The following is a 22,442-nucleotide window of genomic DNA, read 5'->3' as shown; positions in this document are numbered from 1 at the left end:
CCTCCATTAAAAATCATCTTTGCTTTCTCTTTACTTAGAAACAGTTACTGTTTATACTCATGTATAAGTCTAGAAATTTAGGTCAAAAAATTTACCCCCAAAAACCTGAATTGACTTCTCCACAGGTCAGTGCAAGTGCTGTATATTAACTCTTATTTTAAAAAAAGGCACAATCCCCTGTTGAAAGGCAAGCGTATAATCTGCCCTGGAAGCACTAATCCCCTGCCCACTCTGTCATACATCCAGCCTTAAGATTGAACCTGCTGGAATTTTGTATCTTCTTTGGCATTGTTTTCTTTTGCTTCATCCTTTGCTTTATGGCCCTAAGTTTTACCCTCAACTAATCCATGGGTCATATCAAAATCCACAATTTTGGCCCCAAAACTTGTCTTCGACTTCTACATGAAGTCAACAACCGAGTATATATGGTAAGTATGACACTAATATTCAATGTTTTAACAGTATCCATAGTAAGAACACAATTAGTAGTGTCTTTTTTATATAATACATTATTTATTGCATTTTTGATAGATAAAATTTAAAAAAACCAAAGTGCAAAGGAATGTACTTCCACTTACTCTTAGTTGGTACATTCTTATCCTGAAATATTTTTTTAGTAAAGTTTTATTAATTTCCCTATCTACACATACAATAAAATCACATACATTACACATACATTAAAACATTTGTTACTACATTTACTTTTCTGTTAATGGAAGGTTCACAGTCTCCTCTACCCCAAAGCCCTTCCATACATTTCCATTTCCACTTCCTTTCTCCCTGTTATCCTCAATCTCTTCCCATAATCCTCCCATCTAACCTCACTTCTCCCTCCCTTCTTCACTACTCCCCTTTTCATCCTTAAATCTCATACTTCTTCTCTCTCACTTCATTTCTTTCCTTCCTCATTTTACTTGCACATATCTCCTACATGCCCTTTCCATCTTTAACTTTTTTACCCTCTTATTTCTTTCCCATACCTATCAAATTACTGTAACTATTTACCTGGTTATTATTAACATTCAATCTAAACCGACTTCTTGACAAACTGTCTTTCCATTCTCTCCTGAAAACTTCTTCACTGTCGATTTGATCTTGCATTTGTTATATGAAGTGACTTTCTTTTACTTCCTAGATTTAATACCATAGACCCAGTTATTATATTTTCTTACTATCTTTCTCTTAACAGTACTATAATCCCATTAAACCCTAACTAATTAAATTTTTATGCTTACTCTCTGTTATATATATATATTCTGTAACGTATATCTATACTCTACGTCAATCCTATGACTGCTTTTTCTCCCCATTGCTCTCTCAAAAATTCAGTACGTTTCCTCAATCCTTGTCAAATTTGTCTAGTGTATTGACTCTCAAACATTGGGTTAGTTTGTTTGCTTTTATCATATCATAAAGTTTTAGCATTTAATCCTCTTTTCTAGGTATATCTTTCTTCTTCCAAGCTTGAGCAAAGGTGAACCCATATTATTAAATAAAATAATATTTTGCCAAGTTTATTTTCTAATTCAGTTTCCAGCATTCATAAAAGGTAATCTATCCTGAAAGAAATTTTTGACCCTTTCATGTTTTCTCTCCTTTTTATCTATATTACACCCACATCTTGAGAGGTTAGTTAAACGAAATTACATATAATTATTCTTATTCATTAGTGTTCTAATAAAGCAATAAACATTAGTAGTGTCTTTTAATGAAGTAGGTTTTCCAAATATATCAAAGCAAACTTCAGAAATCATGTGCAACCTGCAACTTTAGTTAATGATGGTGATGGCTTTAGCGTTCTCTTCTAGTATATTAGTGCTCATGTCAAGGCTCAGCTCCTGCATTAATTTGGAAAGAGACTCTTCTCCATCTCCTGCTGCAGCACATGCCACTGTTCCTTCCGTTGTCGCAGAAAACTCTTCACAAGGCTTCATAATAGTCACTCCATAGCCATTGTTACTGTGAATATGATTGTTTTTCATCCTTAGTTTAGGAAGTGGAAGGACCTGTTAAGGAATCAAAATTTTGTTTATGAACACTTCTCTTTTGCAGTTTAGTCAATTTATTCAGCTTTACTTTCCACTGCTTCTACTTCTTTTCCAAAACATTATTAAGAGTGGCATTCCACAATGATTTACCTTAATATTAATGCCACCAAGATTACCGCCGGAGGGGTCACAGGTTCTAAAGTTATTGCAGTGGTGAATGTTATTACCCTCCAAAATCGCTGTGCTTCCTGGATATAACTCAATTCCAGCACCCTGAATGCAAAAAGCAAAAAACAAAATCCCTCACTTAGTTTAATGGTATTGTGACTGACAAGAATAACTGTTCACTGCAGAATAAAAAAAACTGATAAGCAGCATCTGGCACTATGGTTATGAATTTAGAGAAGAGCTTTTTTGAGGCATATGGGTCCAAAACATTGCAGAACTAATACAGTTTGAGACTGCTTTAAGTGCCCTGGCTGAATGCTAGGAAATTCTAGAAACCACTTTTCTGATACATTTAGCCTTCTCTATCAGAGAGCTCTGGAGTCAAAATAAAGTACAATTCCCAGGATTCCCTAGCACTGAGCCAGGGCAGTCAAAGCAGTCTCAAAGTAGATTATTTCTGCAGCATGTTTTGGACCACAGAATGGCTGTTATCTGAAAATACACTTTAGAGAACTTTCCCATTTAAAATTTTATATTTAATAGAATTAAAGATGTATTTTCTCCCTTCTGTGAGGCTGTATCAGCACTGTAGAAATAATATAAATTGGCACCGCTTTATTTGCCATTACTCAATATAATGGAATTCTGGAAACTAATTTATTGTGGCACTAGTGCTGACAGAAAAGGTTAAGTGTCTCACAAAACTACAATTCCCAGAATTCCATAGCATTGAGCCTTGACAGTTAAAGAGGGGTCAGACTGGATTATTTCTGCAGTGTGGATGCAACCCAAGTTGGAAAACTGAGAGGCAGAACTCAAATAGGGAGTGCTATGATAGAAAACCAGTGGAGTGACACAGACTTTGATTAGAGATAGGAAAGAGAATGATCAGTCCAATTGAAAACATATACAAGCCAAATCAGGGAAAGAAAACTTCTGTTAAAATCTCCTTTAGTAGTCATCCGGCATTTAATAGGGAGGCCTCCTCATATTTAGGGTGGTCTTTTACTAAAATATGTTACACAATTTTAGAAAGCCTAGAAATTTGTAAAGCATCTCTGTGTAGTCAAATTATTGCAACATGAATTTCCCCCTTCCAATAAAAGTATATACACATATCTGGAATTAAATAGAACTAAATTCTGAACAATCCATATTTTTTGTAAGTATACTCCCTGTTTTATGCAAACGTTTTATACTCACACATACATATTGCATCATATGCTGCACTGAAAGAGTACCTCAGCTCCAGTAATCTCGCTGTTTATAACTGTCAAAGAAGCTCCAGCAAATACACAGATGCCAGTTCCTTGACACTTCAGTACACAATTCTCCAAAGCTGTGTGTCCAGATTCTACGACTACAATACCGTCAAGAGTCCCTTGTTGTATTAAGGTAATATTCGTTAATTTCACATTTTGGGCCCTGGATACTACAAAGCTCTCATGATGAAGCTCTGAAGTAATTATAATTTCCTCTGGTCTTCCAGCTCCTAAACAAAATAGGATATTTTAGTTATTAATACTAGGACTCACTCCTTTTAAAGTGATTCTTTGTTATTTCAAATGATTGAGCATTGCTGCCCATTGCCACAATTGCTTCACCTGTACTATGTATATTATGTATCATGTACATGATGTCTCTCCAACAGATAAAAACAAGAACTGCCTTGACAGAAAACTTTAAATGGTTCGTGTTTTAATCAGCTTTCCATCTGTTACATTTTCTTTAGGTTTTCTTAATCATCTGTACATTAAAAATCATAGCAGCTGCTTCTAATCTGGTAATTGTAAACACAAAAGAAAGAAAAAATATCCCAATGACCTTTAATAATAATATCTTCAGTTAACATTGAAAGTCTTGCTGCCTTATATTCTCCAGGGAAGATAAGGATATGATCTCCACTGTAACAACTGTCCAAAGCTGAGTTTAAGTTATCACATTGTTCAATAAATGCATTGGAAGAGAAGTCTTTAACCTGGACATACTGTATGAGAGAGAATGTGAAAAGGGGGAATTAAGTCAACATCAAATTGCTGTAACTGTTACAACTCCATTTATAAATCAGAAATGAGGAATTATTTCAAAAATAAATCCAATTTAATTATAAATACTACAGTCAGGAATAGAGACATTCTGAAATTACTGACTGCAATAACAAAATATCTTATGAACACCAAAATACTCATCTTCATCTCCTTTGCCAGCATTTTAAAGTATCAGTTTAACAGAGCAAATTAAAATAAAATAAAAAGATGCTTCTGTCTAAATGTGCTGGGATAGAAAACAAGTCATATTCATCCTTAGCTTTACTACGGCACCCAAAACCAAAGTCCCCCCCCCCAAGAGCAGACATTGACTGAGTCTGCTGTGAGAACAATTCTGCTGCTGTGTCCCGTATGGACTCTTAGAAAATTCTTGGCGACCCACCCTAATAAAAAGGGGACCCTCTTCATCCGCAGTGATGGCACACTGGCCACCAGGTTCCAGCTTGTGGTGGTGCTGCGTATGGCCCTGCACAGGGCGTGGCTCCCCGCCAAAGACTTCGGCAGCCACTCTTTTCACATCACAGCTGTGATGATGGTGGCTCAATGCGGATTGCCTGTTGATGCCATCAAGCGGATGGGCAGATGGAAATCCAAGGCTTTCGCAAGATACATCCGCCCACAAAAGGACATTTGCCAAGAACTCAGGGGTGGGGAGTCCAGGGACACCCATTTTTAAGGGCCTCGTTGGGTGAGGGTTGGAGGAAGGCGGGCCCTGGGGACCTTGCCTTTTGTGGTGGCAGCATAGGTCTCGGATCTTCTGGGCGTGGTTTCCTGTGCTGCAGAGCACCGGATCGGGAGTCCCATTGAGACTCGGGGATGCTGCAGGTTAGCGATGTTGACAGTGCAGGGGCGACATCGATGCAGCATTCCCCGGTTACATGGGGCGAAGCTGTGCATATGTGCATAATGGGCTCATTAAGTGGCAAGCACACTTTAGGCCGGTTACCCCTCTGTCATCCCAAAGCCCGGGCGTGACCAGGCATTTCGGTTCATCAACCAACTCGGGTTGGTGGATGTCAGATCCAGACCTCATGCTTTCAGGCCAAACCTCTTTTCACTTGTTGCTGTATTCAATAAAGTTGTGGCCTTTTTCTTGCCAATTGGTTGTCCTTTGTGTTATTTACACCTCTCCCCTTCCTCAGCAAAGTGAGACACAATATAACTTGTGGAATAATAATAATAATAATAATAATAATAATAATAATAATAATAATATCCCATCTCTCTACAAAATGCAATCGGGGCGGCTTGCAAAGATTAAAAATATACAGTCCAAACCCTCAATCCCCCCCCCCTTGAAATACAATTAAACAATGTAGAATTAAAACATAAAGCATACTTAAAAACAATACAATAGGTTGTGGTGAGGGAACTATTCAGGAAAGACCTGTCAGAAGAGATCTGTCTTCATAGCTTTTAAAAAGCTGTTTAGGGTGGTGATAGGACGAATCTCGTCTGGCAGTCCATTCCACAAGCCGGGCGCAGTAGCTGAAAAGGTTCTCTGGGAGGTCGTAGACAGGGCTGGAACAAATTTTTCCACGAGGATCTATGTGTGCGGGGAGGATTATATGGAAGGAGGCGGTCCCGAAGATAGGTTGGACTCAAGCCATTTAGGGCTTTAAACGTAATAACCAATACCTTGTACTGGGCCCTGAAACTGGAGTGATCTTGAGATCGGTGTTATATGGTCTCTTCTGGATGTACCAGAGACAAATCTCGCTGCCATGTTCTGAACTATTTGATGTTTCCGGACAAAGCATGGGGGTAGGCTCATGTAGAGTGCATTGCAGAAGTCAAGGCGTGAGGTTACCAGCGCATGTACTACAGTCTCAAGGTCCCTGACTTCCAGGAAAGAGAACAGCTGGCATATCAGTTGAAGCTGATAATGGGCACTCCTGACTGTCGCATTCACCTGATTTGTCATGTGAAACGACGAGTCTAGGAGCACCCCCAGACTGCAAACACAGTCCTTAGAGAAGAGAGTGACCCCTTCTAGGACTGGAGGTTGTATCCCGATACCTGGTTTCGGAGCCGCTACCGTAAGTACCTCCGTTTTGTCTGGATTCAGCTTCAATTTGTTTTCCCTCATCCAATCCATTACCGCTCTAAGAAAATTGAGAGGAGAGACTCCATCTGAAGTCAAAGCTGAAGACTGAGACATGGAGAAATATATGTACTGATAACACCCTGCCCCATTCCTCTGGATGACCTCTCCCAGTGGCTTCATATAAATGTTGAAAAGCATCGGGGGCAGGTTGGAAAGGAGAGAAGAGATAGAAATGAAAACAAGCAGCAGCAGCAGGGGGGAACAAAGTAGGGCGGAATTAGCCATTTGAACATTTCTGGAAATGAACATTTCCTTACCATTTCCACTGTCACTGTTTTTGCAACAATATACGTTATAGGTTTTCTGTCTTCTCTGTATCCTTTCCTTCGTTTCAGTATTCTTCGGAAAAGAGGTCCATGAACCCTGAAATTGAAATTGAACTGTAAACTTCAGTTATTTTAAATAAAGCATTCTGTGGATGTGTGTTAAGCAAGCTAGCCTCCAGTACACATACCACTCTATTTTCCCCTCAGATTTAAACAAATGCAGATATTTAGGCCTGAACAATATCACTATGCAAAATGAACATGCCAGGAATGTCTGGCCCTAGAAACCCTTTTCAATTCAGAGCAAACAAAATACGAAGTGTTCAGTGTTTTTGCTTTTTGCCAGACAATTAATTTACAGCTGAAACTATGCACTGTAGTCCTCAGAAATCCATGCTTTCAATCATGACTTTTGATTTCTGATTTCTTTAGAGGGAAAAAAATCAATGAACTATTTAACTTTTAAACAATATTAAGAAAAGTCATGGTCATGTAAAGAATGATGGGACATAGTTTTTAAATAGCATTTTTACAACCACAAGGAAAACTGAATTCATTGAAGATAGAGCCTAATATGTCCTGGAGCAGATGACTGCCAAGACTATGAACTACTAATATCAAAAGTGAGAATGAAACTAAAGAAGAATGCTAAACCAACCAGCATGCCAGAAGAAAATTTGTAGAGCATCCTCATAGAACTTAAAAGACAAAGTGAAAAATAGATGTGCACGACTAATCCTGGTTAATTGAGAACCGGAGGAACTTTGGAATTAAGCCAGGTATATTGTCAGGGAGGAGTGCAGAAAGACACTATCTGTAACCATAAAGAAAGATACAGGTAAAACTCAATGGATTGTAGATGAAACATTTCAAACAGTCAAGGATAGAAGACAAAACAAAAAAAGGTGGCAGAAATAGAGCCAAAAACCCTGAATGCAACTTTTCAACAACTTGTGTGCAGAGATTAAAACAATTACTATAATAATCAAGGCAGAGAATTAGAAGCAGAAACAAAGGAGAACAAGAGACTTCTTCCACAAGAGATCAAAGGGAAATTTAAACCAAGAGTGGGATGGTTTACGACGAGACAACGGGAACATATTGCATGATCAAATAGAACTATAAAGAAGATGGGAACAATACAGTGAAGAACTATATAAAAGAGATGAAAGAATGACAGAGACATTTAAAGAAGAAACATACAAGACAAACCCCCGACTTTAAAAAGTGAAGTATAGGCTGTACTCAGAAATAAATCACCATGAACAAATGGCACACCAACGGAACTGCTTTGGTTCATAGAGACAGAATCCACTCTAGCCTTAACTACAATCGGACAACAAATGTGGAAAACATAACAATGGCCCCCAGATTGAAAATGCTCAGTATACATTCCAATTCTCAAAAAAGGGGACAACAAGAATTATAGTAACCACAGGACCATCCTACTATTTTCCCGTGCATGCAAAGTGATGCGAAACATTCTGCAATAAAGATGTTCACCATATATAGAACAAGAAGTGCCAGAATCCCAAGTTTTTAGGGAAGAAAGAGGCACCTACGGATCATAGAATAGGGTGCCAATGTCTAAATATGGGTAAATCTGCACATTTTGAGTTCTTAGAAAAGAGATCACCACTACCATACATTTGGTGAACACCCTTAGAGCCATGGAAAGACTGACTAGGAGAACCTTGTGCTGGTGTAAGTCCCACCCCACTCTCTCTTGTAAAATGAACGTACTTCCGATGTTGTGGTTTGATTCCTATATGGAAGTAGGCATTCTGTAGGTCTATGGATTCAACCCAATCCCCCTTTCTAAGGAATGATAGAATAGAATGAAGTGTCACCATTTTGAACTTGTGTGGTAGTATGTATCTGTTAATGCCATGTACATCCATGATTGGACGAAGACCTTCATCTCCCTTTGGGAGCGTGAAATACCATGATAAATATCCATCATTCATGCCGTGAGCTGGCAGTTTTCCTAAGGCACTTTTCTGTAACAGAGCAGAAATCTCTTCTTTCAAAGGCATGGATGGAGCAGTATCACAGAATATGCCAATGACTGGAATACTTGCGATTTGGAAAATGTGTATGAATCTTAGATAACAATGGTTGAAAACATTGTAGCTTGTATTGATGTCTTTGTGGGAAAATATTTTTGTTGTGATATTATAAAACACAAACCAGAAGGTGACTTTGATCTGCAATATGTAGATGATAGTCATTACCTCTGAGATATGTAAGGGTGGTCCTGTTGCTTCTTGGTTCCAAATCCCATGGGGGTTTTTCCCCCAGTTAGACTTGCCTTTCAGAGGTGATTGAAAGATTCATCAGTCTTGCTATTATAGACACAATCACCATTAAATGGAAGGCAGATCCTTTACTTTCCACTATGTGTCTTCTAATAGGCCAGTTGATCTCAGCCAAGCATATCTTCTCAGAGCTATTGCACCAGACATTACTTTAGCTGCACAATCTCCAGTATGATGAGCAGACTGTATTTGTTGTGTGGCGAATGGATGTGCCTCCTGATGAAACTGCAGTGCTGCTTCTCTACGCTTGCCTGGCAAGTGGGGAATAAAAGAGAACATTTTATCCCATAGGAAACTTGGATAAGCTTAAATTCAGTCTGTAAATTTTCCACTCTCACAGTCAGTGCTGCTGAAGAGTAGAATTTCCTGCGAAAGATATCTAACATCTTTATTATCTACTGGAGCCGAATGTGATGTGTTGCCTGATTTTGATTGTGATCTCTATGGAATTAGGTGTTGGATACATAACCAAAAAAGACACTCCTCAGGTTAAAGACATATCTGCCATGTGGTCCTCCTCTCTTTCTACTGTCCTCTGCCTTTCCAGCATGATTGTCTTTTCTAATGATTCATGCCTTCCCATAATGAGGCCAAAATACAACAGTCTCAGTTCAGTCATCCTGGCTTCCAGGGAGTTTGGGCTTTTTGGCCACCCATGGTATCTTCTCCAGCACCTCATCTCAAATGGGTTTTCTTACTATCTGCTTTTTCCACTGTCCAGCGCTCACATCCGTACATGGAGGTGGGGAATGCAATGGCTCAAACAATCCTCACTTTAGTGTTCAGAATTATATCTTTGCACTTTAGGATCTTGTCTAGTTCTTTCATAGCTGCCCTTTCCCATTCTTAATCGTCTTCTGATTTTTTGACTGTAGTTTCTGTTGTGGTCTATGTTTGGTCCAAAGTATGGGAACTCTTTGATTATTTTGATTTTCCAGTTGTCCAAATTGTAGCTCTTCTGTGATCATTATTTTACTTTTCTTAATGTTCAGCATTAGGCTTGGCTCTTTCCTCCTTAACCTTCTTCAGTAATTGTTCAGGTACTTGCTGGTTTCTGTTAGTAGTATTGTGTTGTCTGCATATCTTAGATTGTTAATATTCCTTCTCCTGATATTCACTTCTGCTGTTTCTTACTCTAAGTCTGCTGTGTGAACAATATTTTCTGCATACAAGTTGAATAAATAGGGTGATAGTATGCAAATTATCCCTTTGCTGATTGAGAACCACTCTGTTTTTCTGTATTCTGTTCTGAAAGCAGTCTCTTCTCCTGAGTATAGGTTACACATCAGGACTATCAGATGCCTTAGTTACATGCATGTTTGTGACCTACAGGATTCCAGTCATTTTAATTTGGTGTAGTGGTTTGAGTATAGTACTACGACTCTGGAGAACAAGGTTCGATTCCTGTCTCAGCCCCTGGGTGACCCTGGCCAAGTCACAGGCTCTCAGCCTCAGGGGAAGGCAAAGGCAAACCATCTCTGAACAAATCTTTCCAAGAAAACTCATAGAATCATAGAGTTGGAAGAAACCAAAAGGGCCATCCAGTCCAACACTCTGCCATGCAGGAACTCTCAATCAAAGCACACCCAACAGATGTCCATCCAGCCTCTGTTAAAAGACCTCCAAAGGAGGAGACTCCACTACACTCTGAGGAAGTGTGATCTACTGTCAACAGCCCTTACTGTCAGGAGGTTCCTCCTAATGTTGAGGTGGAATCTCTCTTCCTGTAGTTTGCATCCATTGTTCTGGGTCCTAATCTCTGGAGCAGCAGAAAACAAACTAGATGATTCCTCAATATGACATCCCTTCAAGTATTTAAACAGGGCTATCATATCACCTCTTAACCTTCTCTTCTCCAGGCTAAACATCCCCAGCTCCCTAAGTTGTTCCTCATAGGGCATGGTTTCCTGACCTTTCACCATTTAAGTCGCCCTCCATGGCCTTAGGGTCATGACATAAAAGGCATACAAAGGGAAATGACTTGAAGGCACATAAAACCAACAAACATTTAATTATCTAAATCTAGTAATATAATATTAAATAGAGACAAAAGAACCTAACAGTTCATGGAATCAAAATAACTTGCAGTAAATGATGAACATGCCTGACTAAACCTCAGTGTGGCATCTTTTATGCCACAAGAAACTTCAGAATTATCATGGAAGCTTGCTTTTTCAGGTATGTTTATTTGTAATCCATATTCTGGGCAGAAATTACTTTAAATACATTTTAATACATTTTTTGTTTAAAGTGAAATTTATTTTACCAGTATGATCCTTCTATATATTATCCTGGAATATATGTACAAAAGCAGAAGAAAAAAACATATAGAAATAGTGAGCTCAAACTGCTTTTCATTGGCCGTAATATGCTGCTAGAGCTGAATCTACACGGCAGAAATAATGCAGTTTGATATCACTTTCATTGCCATGGCTCGATGATGTGTAATTTCAGGGTTTGTAGGGTTTTTTTTAGCTATTTAGCCTTCTTCATTATATCTCTGATGCCACAACAAAAACTAGAAAACCCTGGGATGCTACAAATCCCAGGATTCCATAGGATGGAGTTGTGGCAGTTAAAGCAATATTAAACTGAATTATTTCTGCAGCACAGATTCAGACTAGGAGGCCTCTGATTGCAGGAGGGAGGCTCCCAGCTCCCCTATTTCAGATCCATCAACTGGAGATGCTTGGGATTAAAGCATAAGGGTGCATGGAAAAAATGTGTTCAACCAATGGTTATGGAACTACCTTTCTAAGAATATCAGCAATGTACTACAAATCTAAAACAATTGGATGAATCTTATTAGCATCACAAGAACACATACTACAGTTACTCAAGAATATAGGGCTCTGAACCAGTTACTGTGAGGCTTTCATGGACGGCATCCATTGTTTTTAATGAGTTTTTCTGGCTAAGAGGCCATGTTCTAGAAGAGTTTCTTCCTGATGTTTGGACAGCATCTGTGGCTGGCATCTTCAGAGAATGATAACCTGGAAGAGAGTGGGTATATATATACTGTGCGACCCTGGGTAGGGAAGAGTGATTCCCATGTTAATCTGCGTATTCTTCTGTTGTTGATGGACTCCTCAGGGTAGGAGGAGATGCAAAAGAGGATTAGTGTCTGCTAATTGGTGATCATTGGCGCATTACAGACTGCCCCTTTGGGGCGGCCTGTAGGCGCTGCTTTCCCTGGTGTATCGGGGCCTCAGCTGCCACAACGGCAGCCTCCGAGGCCCCGATCTGCCGCTTTCCAGGCCACGAGGAAGCTGCAAAAGGCCACTTCCCTGCGGCCTGGAAAGGGGTGTCCTCGGGGCTTCAAGCCCCAATGACACCCTGCGGCAGCAGGGAGGAGGAGAAAGGGGCCACTTGGCCAATTTCTCCCTTGCGTCGCTGGGCGCAACCGTCTGAAGGTTGCGCCCAGCGACGCAAAGCAGGAAGGAGCTCCGGAACGGAGCTCCTTCCGGGGTCGCACAAAGGGCGCACTATGCGCCACGGTGCGGCCTCAATACGTCACAACCACGCCACCTCATTTGGAGGCGGCGCAGCCGTGACGTATTAATGGTGGCGGCCGTGTGGAACAGCCGTCGCCATTTTGTGCACGCAGAGTGCGTACTAGGGTTAGGGGGTGCGAAAGCACCACCCCTTCCTAACCCTAGTATGCGCTCTGCGCGTACTTTAATGGCGATCTGTAACCCGCCATGGTGTCTGTTATTGGGACTTTGGTGAACAAGGAGACCACATCGAAGCTGATTAGTATATCTCCAGGTTTTAGTTCAAGGTTATTGATTTTTCCCATGAAATGAGCCGTGTCCTTGATGTAGTGGGGGTATGCCCTATATGGGTTTGTAATTGTGTGGCCAGAAACTTGGCTAAGTCATATGTGGGGGATCCATTGACACTCACTATGGGTCGGAGTGGAATGGAATCCTTGTGGATCTTGGAAAGTCCATAGAGTCTTGGTGGGAGAGCCTCAGATTTGCACAAACTTTGTCTTGTGGATGGCTGAATTGAGGGGTTTTTGATCAGGGTGTTCAGTTTTTGTTTTGTTTTGTTTTGTTTTGTTTTTTGGTGATCTTGCTGGTTGGGTCTTGTTTTTTGTATATTGTAGGATCCATTTTTGTTTGTATTGTTCTGTGTCCATGATTACTGTGGCATTGCCCTTGTCAACTATGTAAGGACTGTTGTGTAATTTAGTACCAAGCTGCCTATATTTATAATTAATAAACAAGATGACAGACATTAAAAGCCAATAACTGAAAAGCAGCCATTATTGTTTTACTTTAAAAAACCATTGTTATTTTCTTTAAAAAAAACCATACGACAAATGAAATTACCTTAGACGTAAGTCTTCCCATATTTTTAATAATCCACGTAACATTCTTACTTCAAAATATTTTTTAAAATATTCAATGTTTTCTTCTCGCGTGGGGACTTCCTCAATATGATTTGGGTAATAAATCATTTCAAAATGCTTGCTCTTGCATTTTTCCAGATTTCTTCTAAACCGATGAGCAAATGGAGCAGGAATACTCCCATTGTTGATATCACACCAGCTATGAAGAGTTAAGAAAATGAGAACCTCTCCTTTTGAAACTTTATACAAGAAAATTGAGTTTCCATTCCCACAAATTGTAGATGAGATGGTATAAATGTAAGATATATGGCAATTTAAAAACTATGGGAGGAAGCAATTTCAGGGGGCAAAATAGGGGGGAGGGAATACAGAGTTAACATTTTTTATAAACTGAAACTTTAGAGTATAAAGTATATATGATCGATATACTTTAAAATATAAAACACTACACATAACTTGGTAGATATAAAAGTAAAAAAATTACCAACTGAATTTACATTTTTACATTTTTTTTTATTTTTTGTTGTTGTTACACATGGAGCTTACAAGGTCCTGAACTACAAAGATACTCTTTGGTTTTGCTAGTTTATGAGAAGCAAGGAAAGAACCTCCAATAAAAAGAGAAGAAATTGTCAGCATTTGCAAACAAAGGGAAATAGTTATTTCTACTGGTTCCTCATATCGTCACACAAACGTTAACACAACCATAAAAAAACAAACAAGAAAAAGAAATCTAGCTCTGAAATGCATGGGCCAAATAAAGCATGACCTCTGTGTGTCTTCCACCTGATTTGGTGTGTGTGTGTGTGTGTGTCATCTACACCCCCCCAAAGTGGCTGCAAACCGCATTTAGGCTGTGTTTATGGGGCAAGAGCCGTAACCTTTAGGAGCGGATTAAATTTGCTCCTGCCAGCGGACTGCTTTGGACTGTGGCTACAGCCCTTTGGAAGTGGGCCACGTGCTTCGGCCCTTTGGCTAGGAACTGTAGCCATCTATATGGTACATAAAATCTCAGATAAATAATGTTCTTACTTAGTTTTAAGTGATTTAGGGCAGTAAATATGTGAAAACTAGGTCTTAAATATTTATTCATAATTCTAAAACAAAAGGTTCTAATCCAATGTTTCCAACTTTTCCAGTTAAAAAATGCTTCAGGAAGAACCCTCCCTCCACATTTTTCAGCTCTTCCTCCCAGATCTTCACATGTCTATGAGGTGATAATTCTGGCTTTGAACTGCACCACTTCAAAGTGAAAAAGGAAGTTTTCACATGATAGGACATCCCTCTATTATATATGATATCAGAATATCAGGGAGGAGGCTTCTAGCCCAGCCGTCATAACATGTTAATATTCAAATTAATAAAGTGGTCATTTGGTGACTTTTTAAAATCCCTATTCTTTTGTTGGACAAATATTACTAAAGGAGTTGCATTTCCTCTACTTTTTATGAAAACAAGGTCTGACAAAGATACTTACATCTTAATTCTCTCTTCTATCCGTGCAGCATAAGTTTCACTATTTTCATCATCATCCCATTCTCTCCAAAGGAAGTCATAGAAAAACCTAAATGAGATGCACAATAACATGACCTTGATCTGTTACTTCAAAGTATCAAAGTATATTATACTGTAACATAGTTTAGAAACATTAATTGTTAAGATACTTAGAACTTAGTAGGAGAGAAAAAAGCGAGGAAAAGGGAAAGGGAATACTGTATAAAACTTCACAAACATGTTCTATAAGTACTTCTGTACAATACAGTCTAGAAGAATGCTTTTGCATTGGCTGCTTTCATTTTTAAAATCTTTTAACTTCTCAGTCATGCTGTCCTAGATATAGGATATTATTTCTTCACTATTCCTCTACTAAACCATCCTTTTGTGAGCAGTTTCTGCAAGATCTGTGCCAGCTAAAATATCTTGTATTCTTTTGTTTGTATTTGCATTTTGCTTTGATTTGCTGTAGCAGATGTCTAGTAGTAGCAGTGTAGTAGTGTGGTTAAATATACTGAAGCCATCAAGTTGAAATATTCTAAGTACCGTAATTATTTTCCACTATTTCTGCCATGTTAAATAAACCCTTCTAAGACAGTCAGTGATCTCTGCAGGTGTCTCCCCATTTCTAGCTGCAGCAAGTGCTTCTAAATGTTTAGCTGTTCCACTGACTGATGGCACCAACTCCCAAGAGACTGTGAGCACAGCAGGTTAGAAAACACTCAGAGAACATTTAGTTTCTAGACAACTGTTCTAATGAACCTGTGGCCTTCCAGATGTATTGTGTATGTGTTGTTTCTGACCTATGGTGACTCTAAGGCGATCCTATGATAAGGTTTTCTTGGCAAGATTTCTTCAGCAGAGGTTGCCATTGCCTTTTCCTGAGGCTGAGAGCATATGACGTGCCCAAGGCCATGATGAAGCACTTATTCCCTCAGAGAGCCAGAGTGATGCTATGGTTGGAGCACTGGACTACAACTCTGGAGCCCTGCGTTCAAATCCCCGTTCAGCCAGGGGAAGCCACTGAATGATCATGGGCAAGCCACACTCGCTTAGCCTCAGAGGACGGCAAAGGTAAAACCTCTCTGGAATTATTTCCAAGAAAACCCCATTATAGATTCACCTTAGGATCACCATCAGTTGGAAATGATTTGAAGGCACACAACAACAAGCTAATCCCATCATCCTCTGCACAGGAACTGATGGGAATTGAAGTCCCACAATATCTGGGCAGCCTGAGCACTTTTACATGGACTGAACCAAACAGAAAATAACATGAAATGACAATGGACAATAAAGAAGCTAGGACATTTGTATTATGATGAAGAGAGACCATTTTGCTGATCAGCTAGTACAGAACAAATAAAACATTAGTTGGTATTTGTGCTTTTTTGTGCTTTTCAGCTTCTCCAAAATGGTGGGATCAAAGAGAATTTTTAAAAATTATTGGTTTTGTTGCTTGGCTAAAATAAACATAATAATAGGATTATTATTATTATCTCTCTTGTAAACCAGCATTAGGAATCTCTCAATGTTCTGGAAGTTGCTGGATGGCATCTATTGTCAGCTCCAGCCAACACAACCAATAGTGAGGAAAACCAGGAGTTACCAACAACATCTGGGAAACCACGATCCCCACCTCTGTTGTAAATATGGAGATTAGTTTAAAGACTGTACATATTGACTGAACTTCCATAACTTCCAAGTCTAAATAGTACATTTTTTCTTGGACCTTTGCAACTACTAGCATTTTTTCATTGCCCAGAAACTATCAAATAATGATTTAAAATGTGTGGTACTGGAAGGTGATCAGATGTTAACTAACCATCACATGAGTTGTTAGGGTTTTAATACTTTAGGGCTCTGTAACCTTAGAATGAACGGAGGAAGTAGCCTTTTATGAAGTCAGATCATGTAGTTATCTATCCCAGTGAATTCTGCATCTTGGACTGGAAACAGATCTCCAAGGCTTCAAGCAGAGATCTTTCACATCACTTTTTACCTGGGATTTATTTAAACTAGACATGGCAGGAACTATGAAGACATATGCCCTCCTCCTGGGCTAATATTCGTCCCGAAGTGCATTAACTGACTTTTCAGTTCCCTTGTAATATTTTGGCCCTTAATTAAAATCATTATTACATTTGGTTATGTATCTGCATTGTTTCTATTTTGGCACGTCCTTGATATTTACTACCCTGTTGAATACCACATTGAAGAAAAAGCATACCTCACAATTTCCAAAGCCTTGGCTATGTCAGACACGGCACTATCTTGCCCCTGAACAGGATAGATTTCCGAAAGAGGCACATAATGATCCTTTTTTTCCAGAAAATTATCAATGAAAGCTCTTGGAATATTGGCAATATTGGAGGAGAAAGGCTCAGCAATAGAGACAGAAACCTTCCTGTTAGGACAGAAATACTCGAACACTTTGCAAGTAACCTAAAATGTAATAAAGAAATAAACTATTATTATGTAAAGAGAAATAAAAAAATGTGTGTTTGTCGGTATATTCAGAAATTTTATTTTTTTACTTAATACATATGAAAAACCAATGTATGGCATAAGACTATATTCAACATACACTGGCTGGGAGGTTGTAAGATATGAAAGAAGTTATGCTGCTGTTTCAGCAACTTAAGTCCCCCACAGGATTGCTCTGTTATACTGATAAAAACTGAAATGCTCCATTTTCTAAATTATTCTATAAATTGGCTGACTTGCAAGGAATAGGAAGAAGAGAAAAAACGAGTGGAAAGCAAGAGGGAGAAAAAGATAGTATTAAGTCAATATAAACACCAAGCAAGGGAAATCGAATAAGAAATCTTTCTTATGGGATAGGTCACTTTGGTCCAAAACACACAATCTGAGATTATTTTAACTGCTCTGGCTCGGTGCTAGGGAATCCTGGGAACTGTAGTTTATTGTGGTACCCGAGCTCCCTGATAGAGAAGACTAAATGTCTCACAAAACTACAGTTGCCAGAATAATTCCCTAGCATTGAGCCAGGGCAGTTAAAGCGGTCTGAAACTGGATTATTTCTGCAGTGTGTTTAGGACCTTTGTTAGCATTAACATATCCTATTTCTCTCTGTGTGCTTATGATTGGCTCTTGGTTAATCCAGTCCAAGTGAGCAGGATTCCTCTGAATGTGATGGTGTATAACCTAGTTCCAGTCCTTGCTAGCCAGCCCTTAGTCTTATTTTAACTTTTTACTGCTATGATTCACTTTGCCAGCATAACCTCAAACAGAATAGTGACAAGGAGTAAACAGGCAAATGCTAGAAAGTGAAAACAAAGAAGCCAGTCCAAGTAAATAATTTTATTACAAATAAAGACAGATAGGATGGGGAAGGATAGCAGTGACTGAACACTTTTTAAAAAGTCCAAAACTGATATTATTGATCTTCCTAAAGTCTCTGCTGAATAAGGGAGAAGAGTTACATCAGGGGCCCTGGGGGCGGTCAACAGGTGTCTTGTTCTGATCAAAGATGGAAAGAAAATTCATCATGGGGATGTGGCATGTTTTAAACTGTTTGACTAAGGTGACCTTTGGCTGAGAGCAGCCAGCTCTATCGGCAAAGGACAGAGCTCCATCTGAAGACAAACTGCCCAGGCAAGGGACAAGCAACACCACAGTTTATCTCACAAAAGGAAGTACTGGAAAAGACAGAGGTTCATCTTTTCCAGACTGGTCCATGTATCTCAAGGAAAGCTAGATGTACAGGATTCGGTCAGTGATATGGAGCAGAGAAAGAGAAGTGGATTCAAAACAAAACAAAAATGTTATATCTTCCACTGACAATTTTCTATTTCTACAGAATCCATAGTTTCATAACATTATTTTTTTTAACAATGAATGGATGCAACACATATGAAAATAATATGTGAACACATGTGAAGAAAATAATTTTCACCTGAAACTTTGAAATAGTTTGGATACATAGTAAAACCACAATGACTTTATTTTTTCCCAATCACTTTATTTGAGTTCTAATACTTCTGGGATGTTGAGATATTAAAGGTTTTGTTTAGTAAAGGTAAATATAATAAACACTTTGGCTTAGACACTGAGGGACCATGATACGTCTCCTCTCTCCCTCCCACAGCACTCTCTGTCCTCCTGTGCCTGATCCCACCATTGCCATGGAGGAGCGAGTAGAGAATGACCAAGTAAGGTCTGGCTATGTACTTACAGTTAGATGCACAACTATGCCATCTGCTCGGACCTCTGGGGGACACTTAGGGAGATATACCTTCAGCATTGGGCATCTGCCAATAGTCACATACCAGATGGTTCTCAGCCATCCTACCACTTGCCTCCAGCCAATACGTGGTCATGACTAAGGAAGGTAGTATGGAAAAGGTGGGTCTCCAGGAGGTTTGGATGGTTGTGCAGGGAGGTACAGACTCTGACCTCTGCAACCACAACAACAAAATCCCAACACATACAGGTGAGTTTATCACATGGGAGGAATTTCTCTTAATTTTGAATGAAAAGAAAGTGGGGCCAATTCATGTGAATTTGCTAGTTCAGTGAATTTACGTGAATTTGAATTGCGTTCGAACTGACTTCCCATTGCCCAGAAATAGCTTGCCATTGCCCGAAATTGCGTGTGATCACCTCTCACACAATAACGTGAAACCCCATGATTGCATTTGGACTGACTTCCCATTGCCCGAAATTGCGTGTGGTCATCTATCATGCAATAACCTTAAATCCCATGATTGCGTTCGGATTGCCATTGGATTATACTTCCAATTTCCCTTGTCTGATAAACTCCAAGGAAAAACTGGACTTATGCCTGCTTTATGTCACCAACCAAATGCTAACCTTTAAGTGAGATTATGCTCTGTTTATGACATTGGCCAATTTTCCAATTCAAAGCCACATGACTGGACTGGTCTGAATCCTATACACAATGCCATATGGAAAGCTAAAATGGCACTTCTTCAATTTAAGGGCTTCATGTTAACTATGACCTTGAAGTGGGCATTAAATATTACTGATCCACATATACTCCTATACCTAGCCAGCATAGTCGGTGACTTTTTTTAAAAATTAAACTATTTATTGTATTAATAGCACAATATTCATGCATTTTGACAATTTTCAGACATATTTTAAAATAAATTTTAACATAGATATTAATATTCATAGTACATCTTATTATTTTCTTCTTTTGTGACTTCCTTGGTTTATCTGTAAAGTGAATACATAAAAGGCAGATGCTTGACAAATTCTTTTCTTTTTGCTTTGATGAAAAAAAAAATAAAGTAATACTGAAAAGCAGTATATTTTTTAAACTATTAATATATTTATTTACTGATTTCAGTAATAAAATCAATAGTAAACATTGATTTTGCTACCTCAACAAGCACACCAACATTTGGTACGGGGATTTCTTCAGAACTGGTAAAAAAAGTGTCTGGATTGGTCTCCCAAATGCCAAGCCATTTTTCCTTCATCTTCATTTTTTCCAAAATATAGTTACCCATTGTCCTTCTGGCATCTTCTGCCTAGACAGAATAGAAGGGAGACATATACATTATCCAAATCACTCCCTTTATTCAATTTTATAAATGGTTATATTTCAAAAACAAGACATCATTTTGTATTATTTTTCTCCAATGCAGGATTGATTCTTCTCAGACTGTCATATGGGCAAAACAGACAGACAGGAAAAAGGTGCCTCTTCTGAAAGTGATCCAAGTCCCCACCAACCACAGCACTGGCTCCCAAGGCAGCTGCAGTGTGCATGTCATTACTGCACACTGTGGCTTCAAGTTGTGCTACTGGATACTATTTTTTTATTCCCCCCCCCCCCCCACCATCTCATTGTTACATGAGCAAACCGCTGGCAACTGCCATCCCATTGGATGCACACAGTGCGATGCGGCAGCTAAAAAGACCAAATGCGATTCTAGGCTGCATCAATAGAAGTATAGTGTATCAAAGAAAGTAATAGTGCCACTCTGTCCTGCCTCGGTCAGGCCTCACCGGGTGGCGGCATCCCGGCTAGATAGGCAGCGATTTAGGTACAATAACATCCGAGGGCATCCCTGATCGTGAATTGAAGCCAGAAGAGGTGGCACAGTGGTTAAATGTACTGCAGCCACTCACTCACAAAGCGTGTTCAATCCCAGCCAGAGGCTCAAGCGTGACTCAGGCGTGCATCCTTCTGAAGTCTCTAAAATGAATACCTAGATTGGTGGGGGCAATTAGCTTATTAGTTCTGTATGAAGCGGTATACAAATGAAGCTGCTATTGCTATTTGCCTGAGGTGCATTTAAGTGCCACTCCTTGAGCTGTTTGCAATGTATGTAAGCTAACTGGCCCCATGATCAAGCTGGGTACTCAAGCCTTTGGTGGTTCCATGGATGGGGGAGTCCAGCCCTTATAGTGGGACCCAGCTGCGTTGTTGTTTCTCCCAACTGCCCACCCTCAGCATCACTTCCTCTCCTTCCCACTAGGGGCACACCTGGCAGCCCTGGAGGATGCAGTCGCAGTACAACTCCACCATTTCCCTCCTACTCAGGGCTCCCAGGTAGGAAGGGAACTTTAGTGGCAGGGGATGGGTCTCCTCCTCCTCAGGAGACCCTCCTCTTCCTCCTCCTTCCTCCTGCTGGCTCTGGGGGGAGCTTGAAGCCATTGCTGCCTCTGCAACCCAACTGAGCCCCCTCTGATCCGTTACAGGGATTCATCAGCCAGCTGGAACTACTTAGCCAGGGACAATGGCAGGGAAATCTGTTACAGCCTCAGAACGCCCCGTGATCAGCCCCGTCTCCCTCCGCGGCTAATATAAACCCAGCCGGAAATAGTCCCATCCTCCTTAGACCCCTGGAACTGCTGAGCTTCCTCCTTTTCCAGCCCACGTCCCCCATTGCAACCTTCTGCCCAGCAGGGATTTCCCAATGTTTATTATAAATGCAAAGCCCTGCTCATAGTGGAATGACCCAATAAAAGCTGAAGCGCTCCTGTAAATGATTTATAGGAGTTTTTTCATCTTTCCTTGGGTCATCCCCCTACATTTTTCTGGAATGTTCTATAATTTGTGGTGCCTTGTCCTGCCTTGTATTTAGGACAGGGTGCCCAGACATCCTCCTTTTTCAGGATATGTCCTCCATTTCCATCCAGGAGGGATTTCCAGATGTCATCCATTTTGAGCATGGCTATGAAACATGATTTTAAGTGTCTTTAGCCTTTATGTGGCAATGTCCTGCATCTTTCTCTGTTGCCCTACATTTGTCCTCCTTTGCGGTTAGGACAGAGTGACCAGACGTCCTTTATTCCAGGACATGTCCTCCCTCCAGGATTGGAGGGATTTCCAAATGTCCTCCATTTTGAGCATGACTAACATCCAGCAATGGCGACAGATTTGCCACCTTTAAATAAATGTGTCATGTATACATTTGTCTCATGCTGTTCAAGTAGCATTGACACACTTGAGGGCACCCCACTTGATCCTTACAACAGTCCAGCTTTCATTGCTGCTGGAGAAGAGTGCTGAGGATACCATGGACAGCCAAACAAATGGCTCCTTGAACAGACCAAACCTGAAATCTCCCTGGAAGCCAAGATTGATAAAGTTGAGTCTGTTGTACTTTGGCCACGTTGTGAGAAGGCACAACTCATTGGAAAAGACAATCAGGCTAGGAAAGGTGGAGGGCTGTAGAAGGAGAGGAGATCCCAT

At 39.9% G+C, this 22,442-nt stretch overlaps 1 protein-coding gene across 1 annotated transcript; it reads right to left on the bottom strand.

Moving 5' to 3' along the window:
- Positions 1-491: 491 nt before the first annotated feature.
- Positions 492-21,401, bottom strand: LOC121929029 (testicular spindle-associated protein SHCBP1L-like). The gene is made up of 10 exons (XM_042464351.1): positions 21,231-21,401; positions 20,119-20,268; positions 16,977-17,191; positions 14,730-14,816; positions 13,233-13,451; positions 6,569-6,674; positions 3,981-4,143; positions 3,398-3,648; positions 2,139-2,261; positions 492-2,006 (listed from the first exon to the last, which is right to left on the bottom strand). Exons 1-10 carry the CDS (start codon positions 21,399-21,401, stop codon positions 1,770-1,772), a joined length of 1,722 nt encoding a protein of 573 aa, XP_042320285.1. The 3' UTR covers positions 492-1,769.
- Positions 21,402-22,442: the final 1,041 nt, after the last annotated feature.

Source organism: Sceloporus undulatus, chromosome 4 (genome assembly GCF_019175285.1).
Source record: "Sceloporus undulatus isolate JIND9_A2432 ecotype Alabama chromosome 4, SceUnd_v1.1, whole genome shotgun sequence".
Taxonomy (NCBI): domain Eukaryota; kingdom Metazoa; phylum Chordata; class Lepidosauria; order Squamata; family Phrynosomatidae; genus Sceloporus; species Sceloporus undulatus.
Note: the sequence above shows the minus strand (reverse complement) of the source record. Positions and strands in the feature narration are given on the sequence as shown.

What these genes read in the sequence shown, in the direction of transcription:
- LOC121929029 (XM_042464351.1), bottom strand. Translation starts at nt 21,401, where the DNA reads ATGGCTTCAAGCTCCCCCCAGAGCCAGCAGGAGGAAGGAGGAGGAAGA. An exon ending in GCATCCTCCAGGGCTGCCAG is followed by an intron (nt 20,269 to 21,230) that starts GTGTGCCCCTAG and finishes TATTCTGTCTAG; the next exon opens with GCAGAAGATGCCAGAAGGAC. An exon ending in GCGAGATTACTGGAGCTGAG is followed by an intron (nt 2,262 to 3,397) that starts GTACTCTTTCAG and finishes TTTTGCATTCAG; the next exon opens with GGTGCTGGAATTGAGTTATA.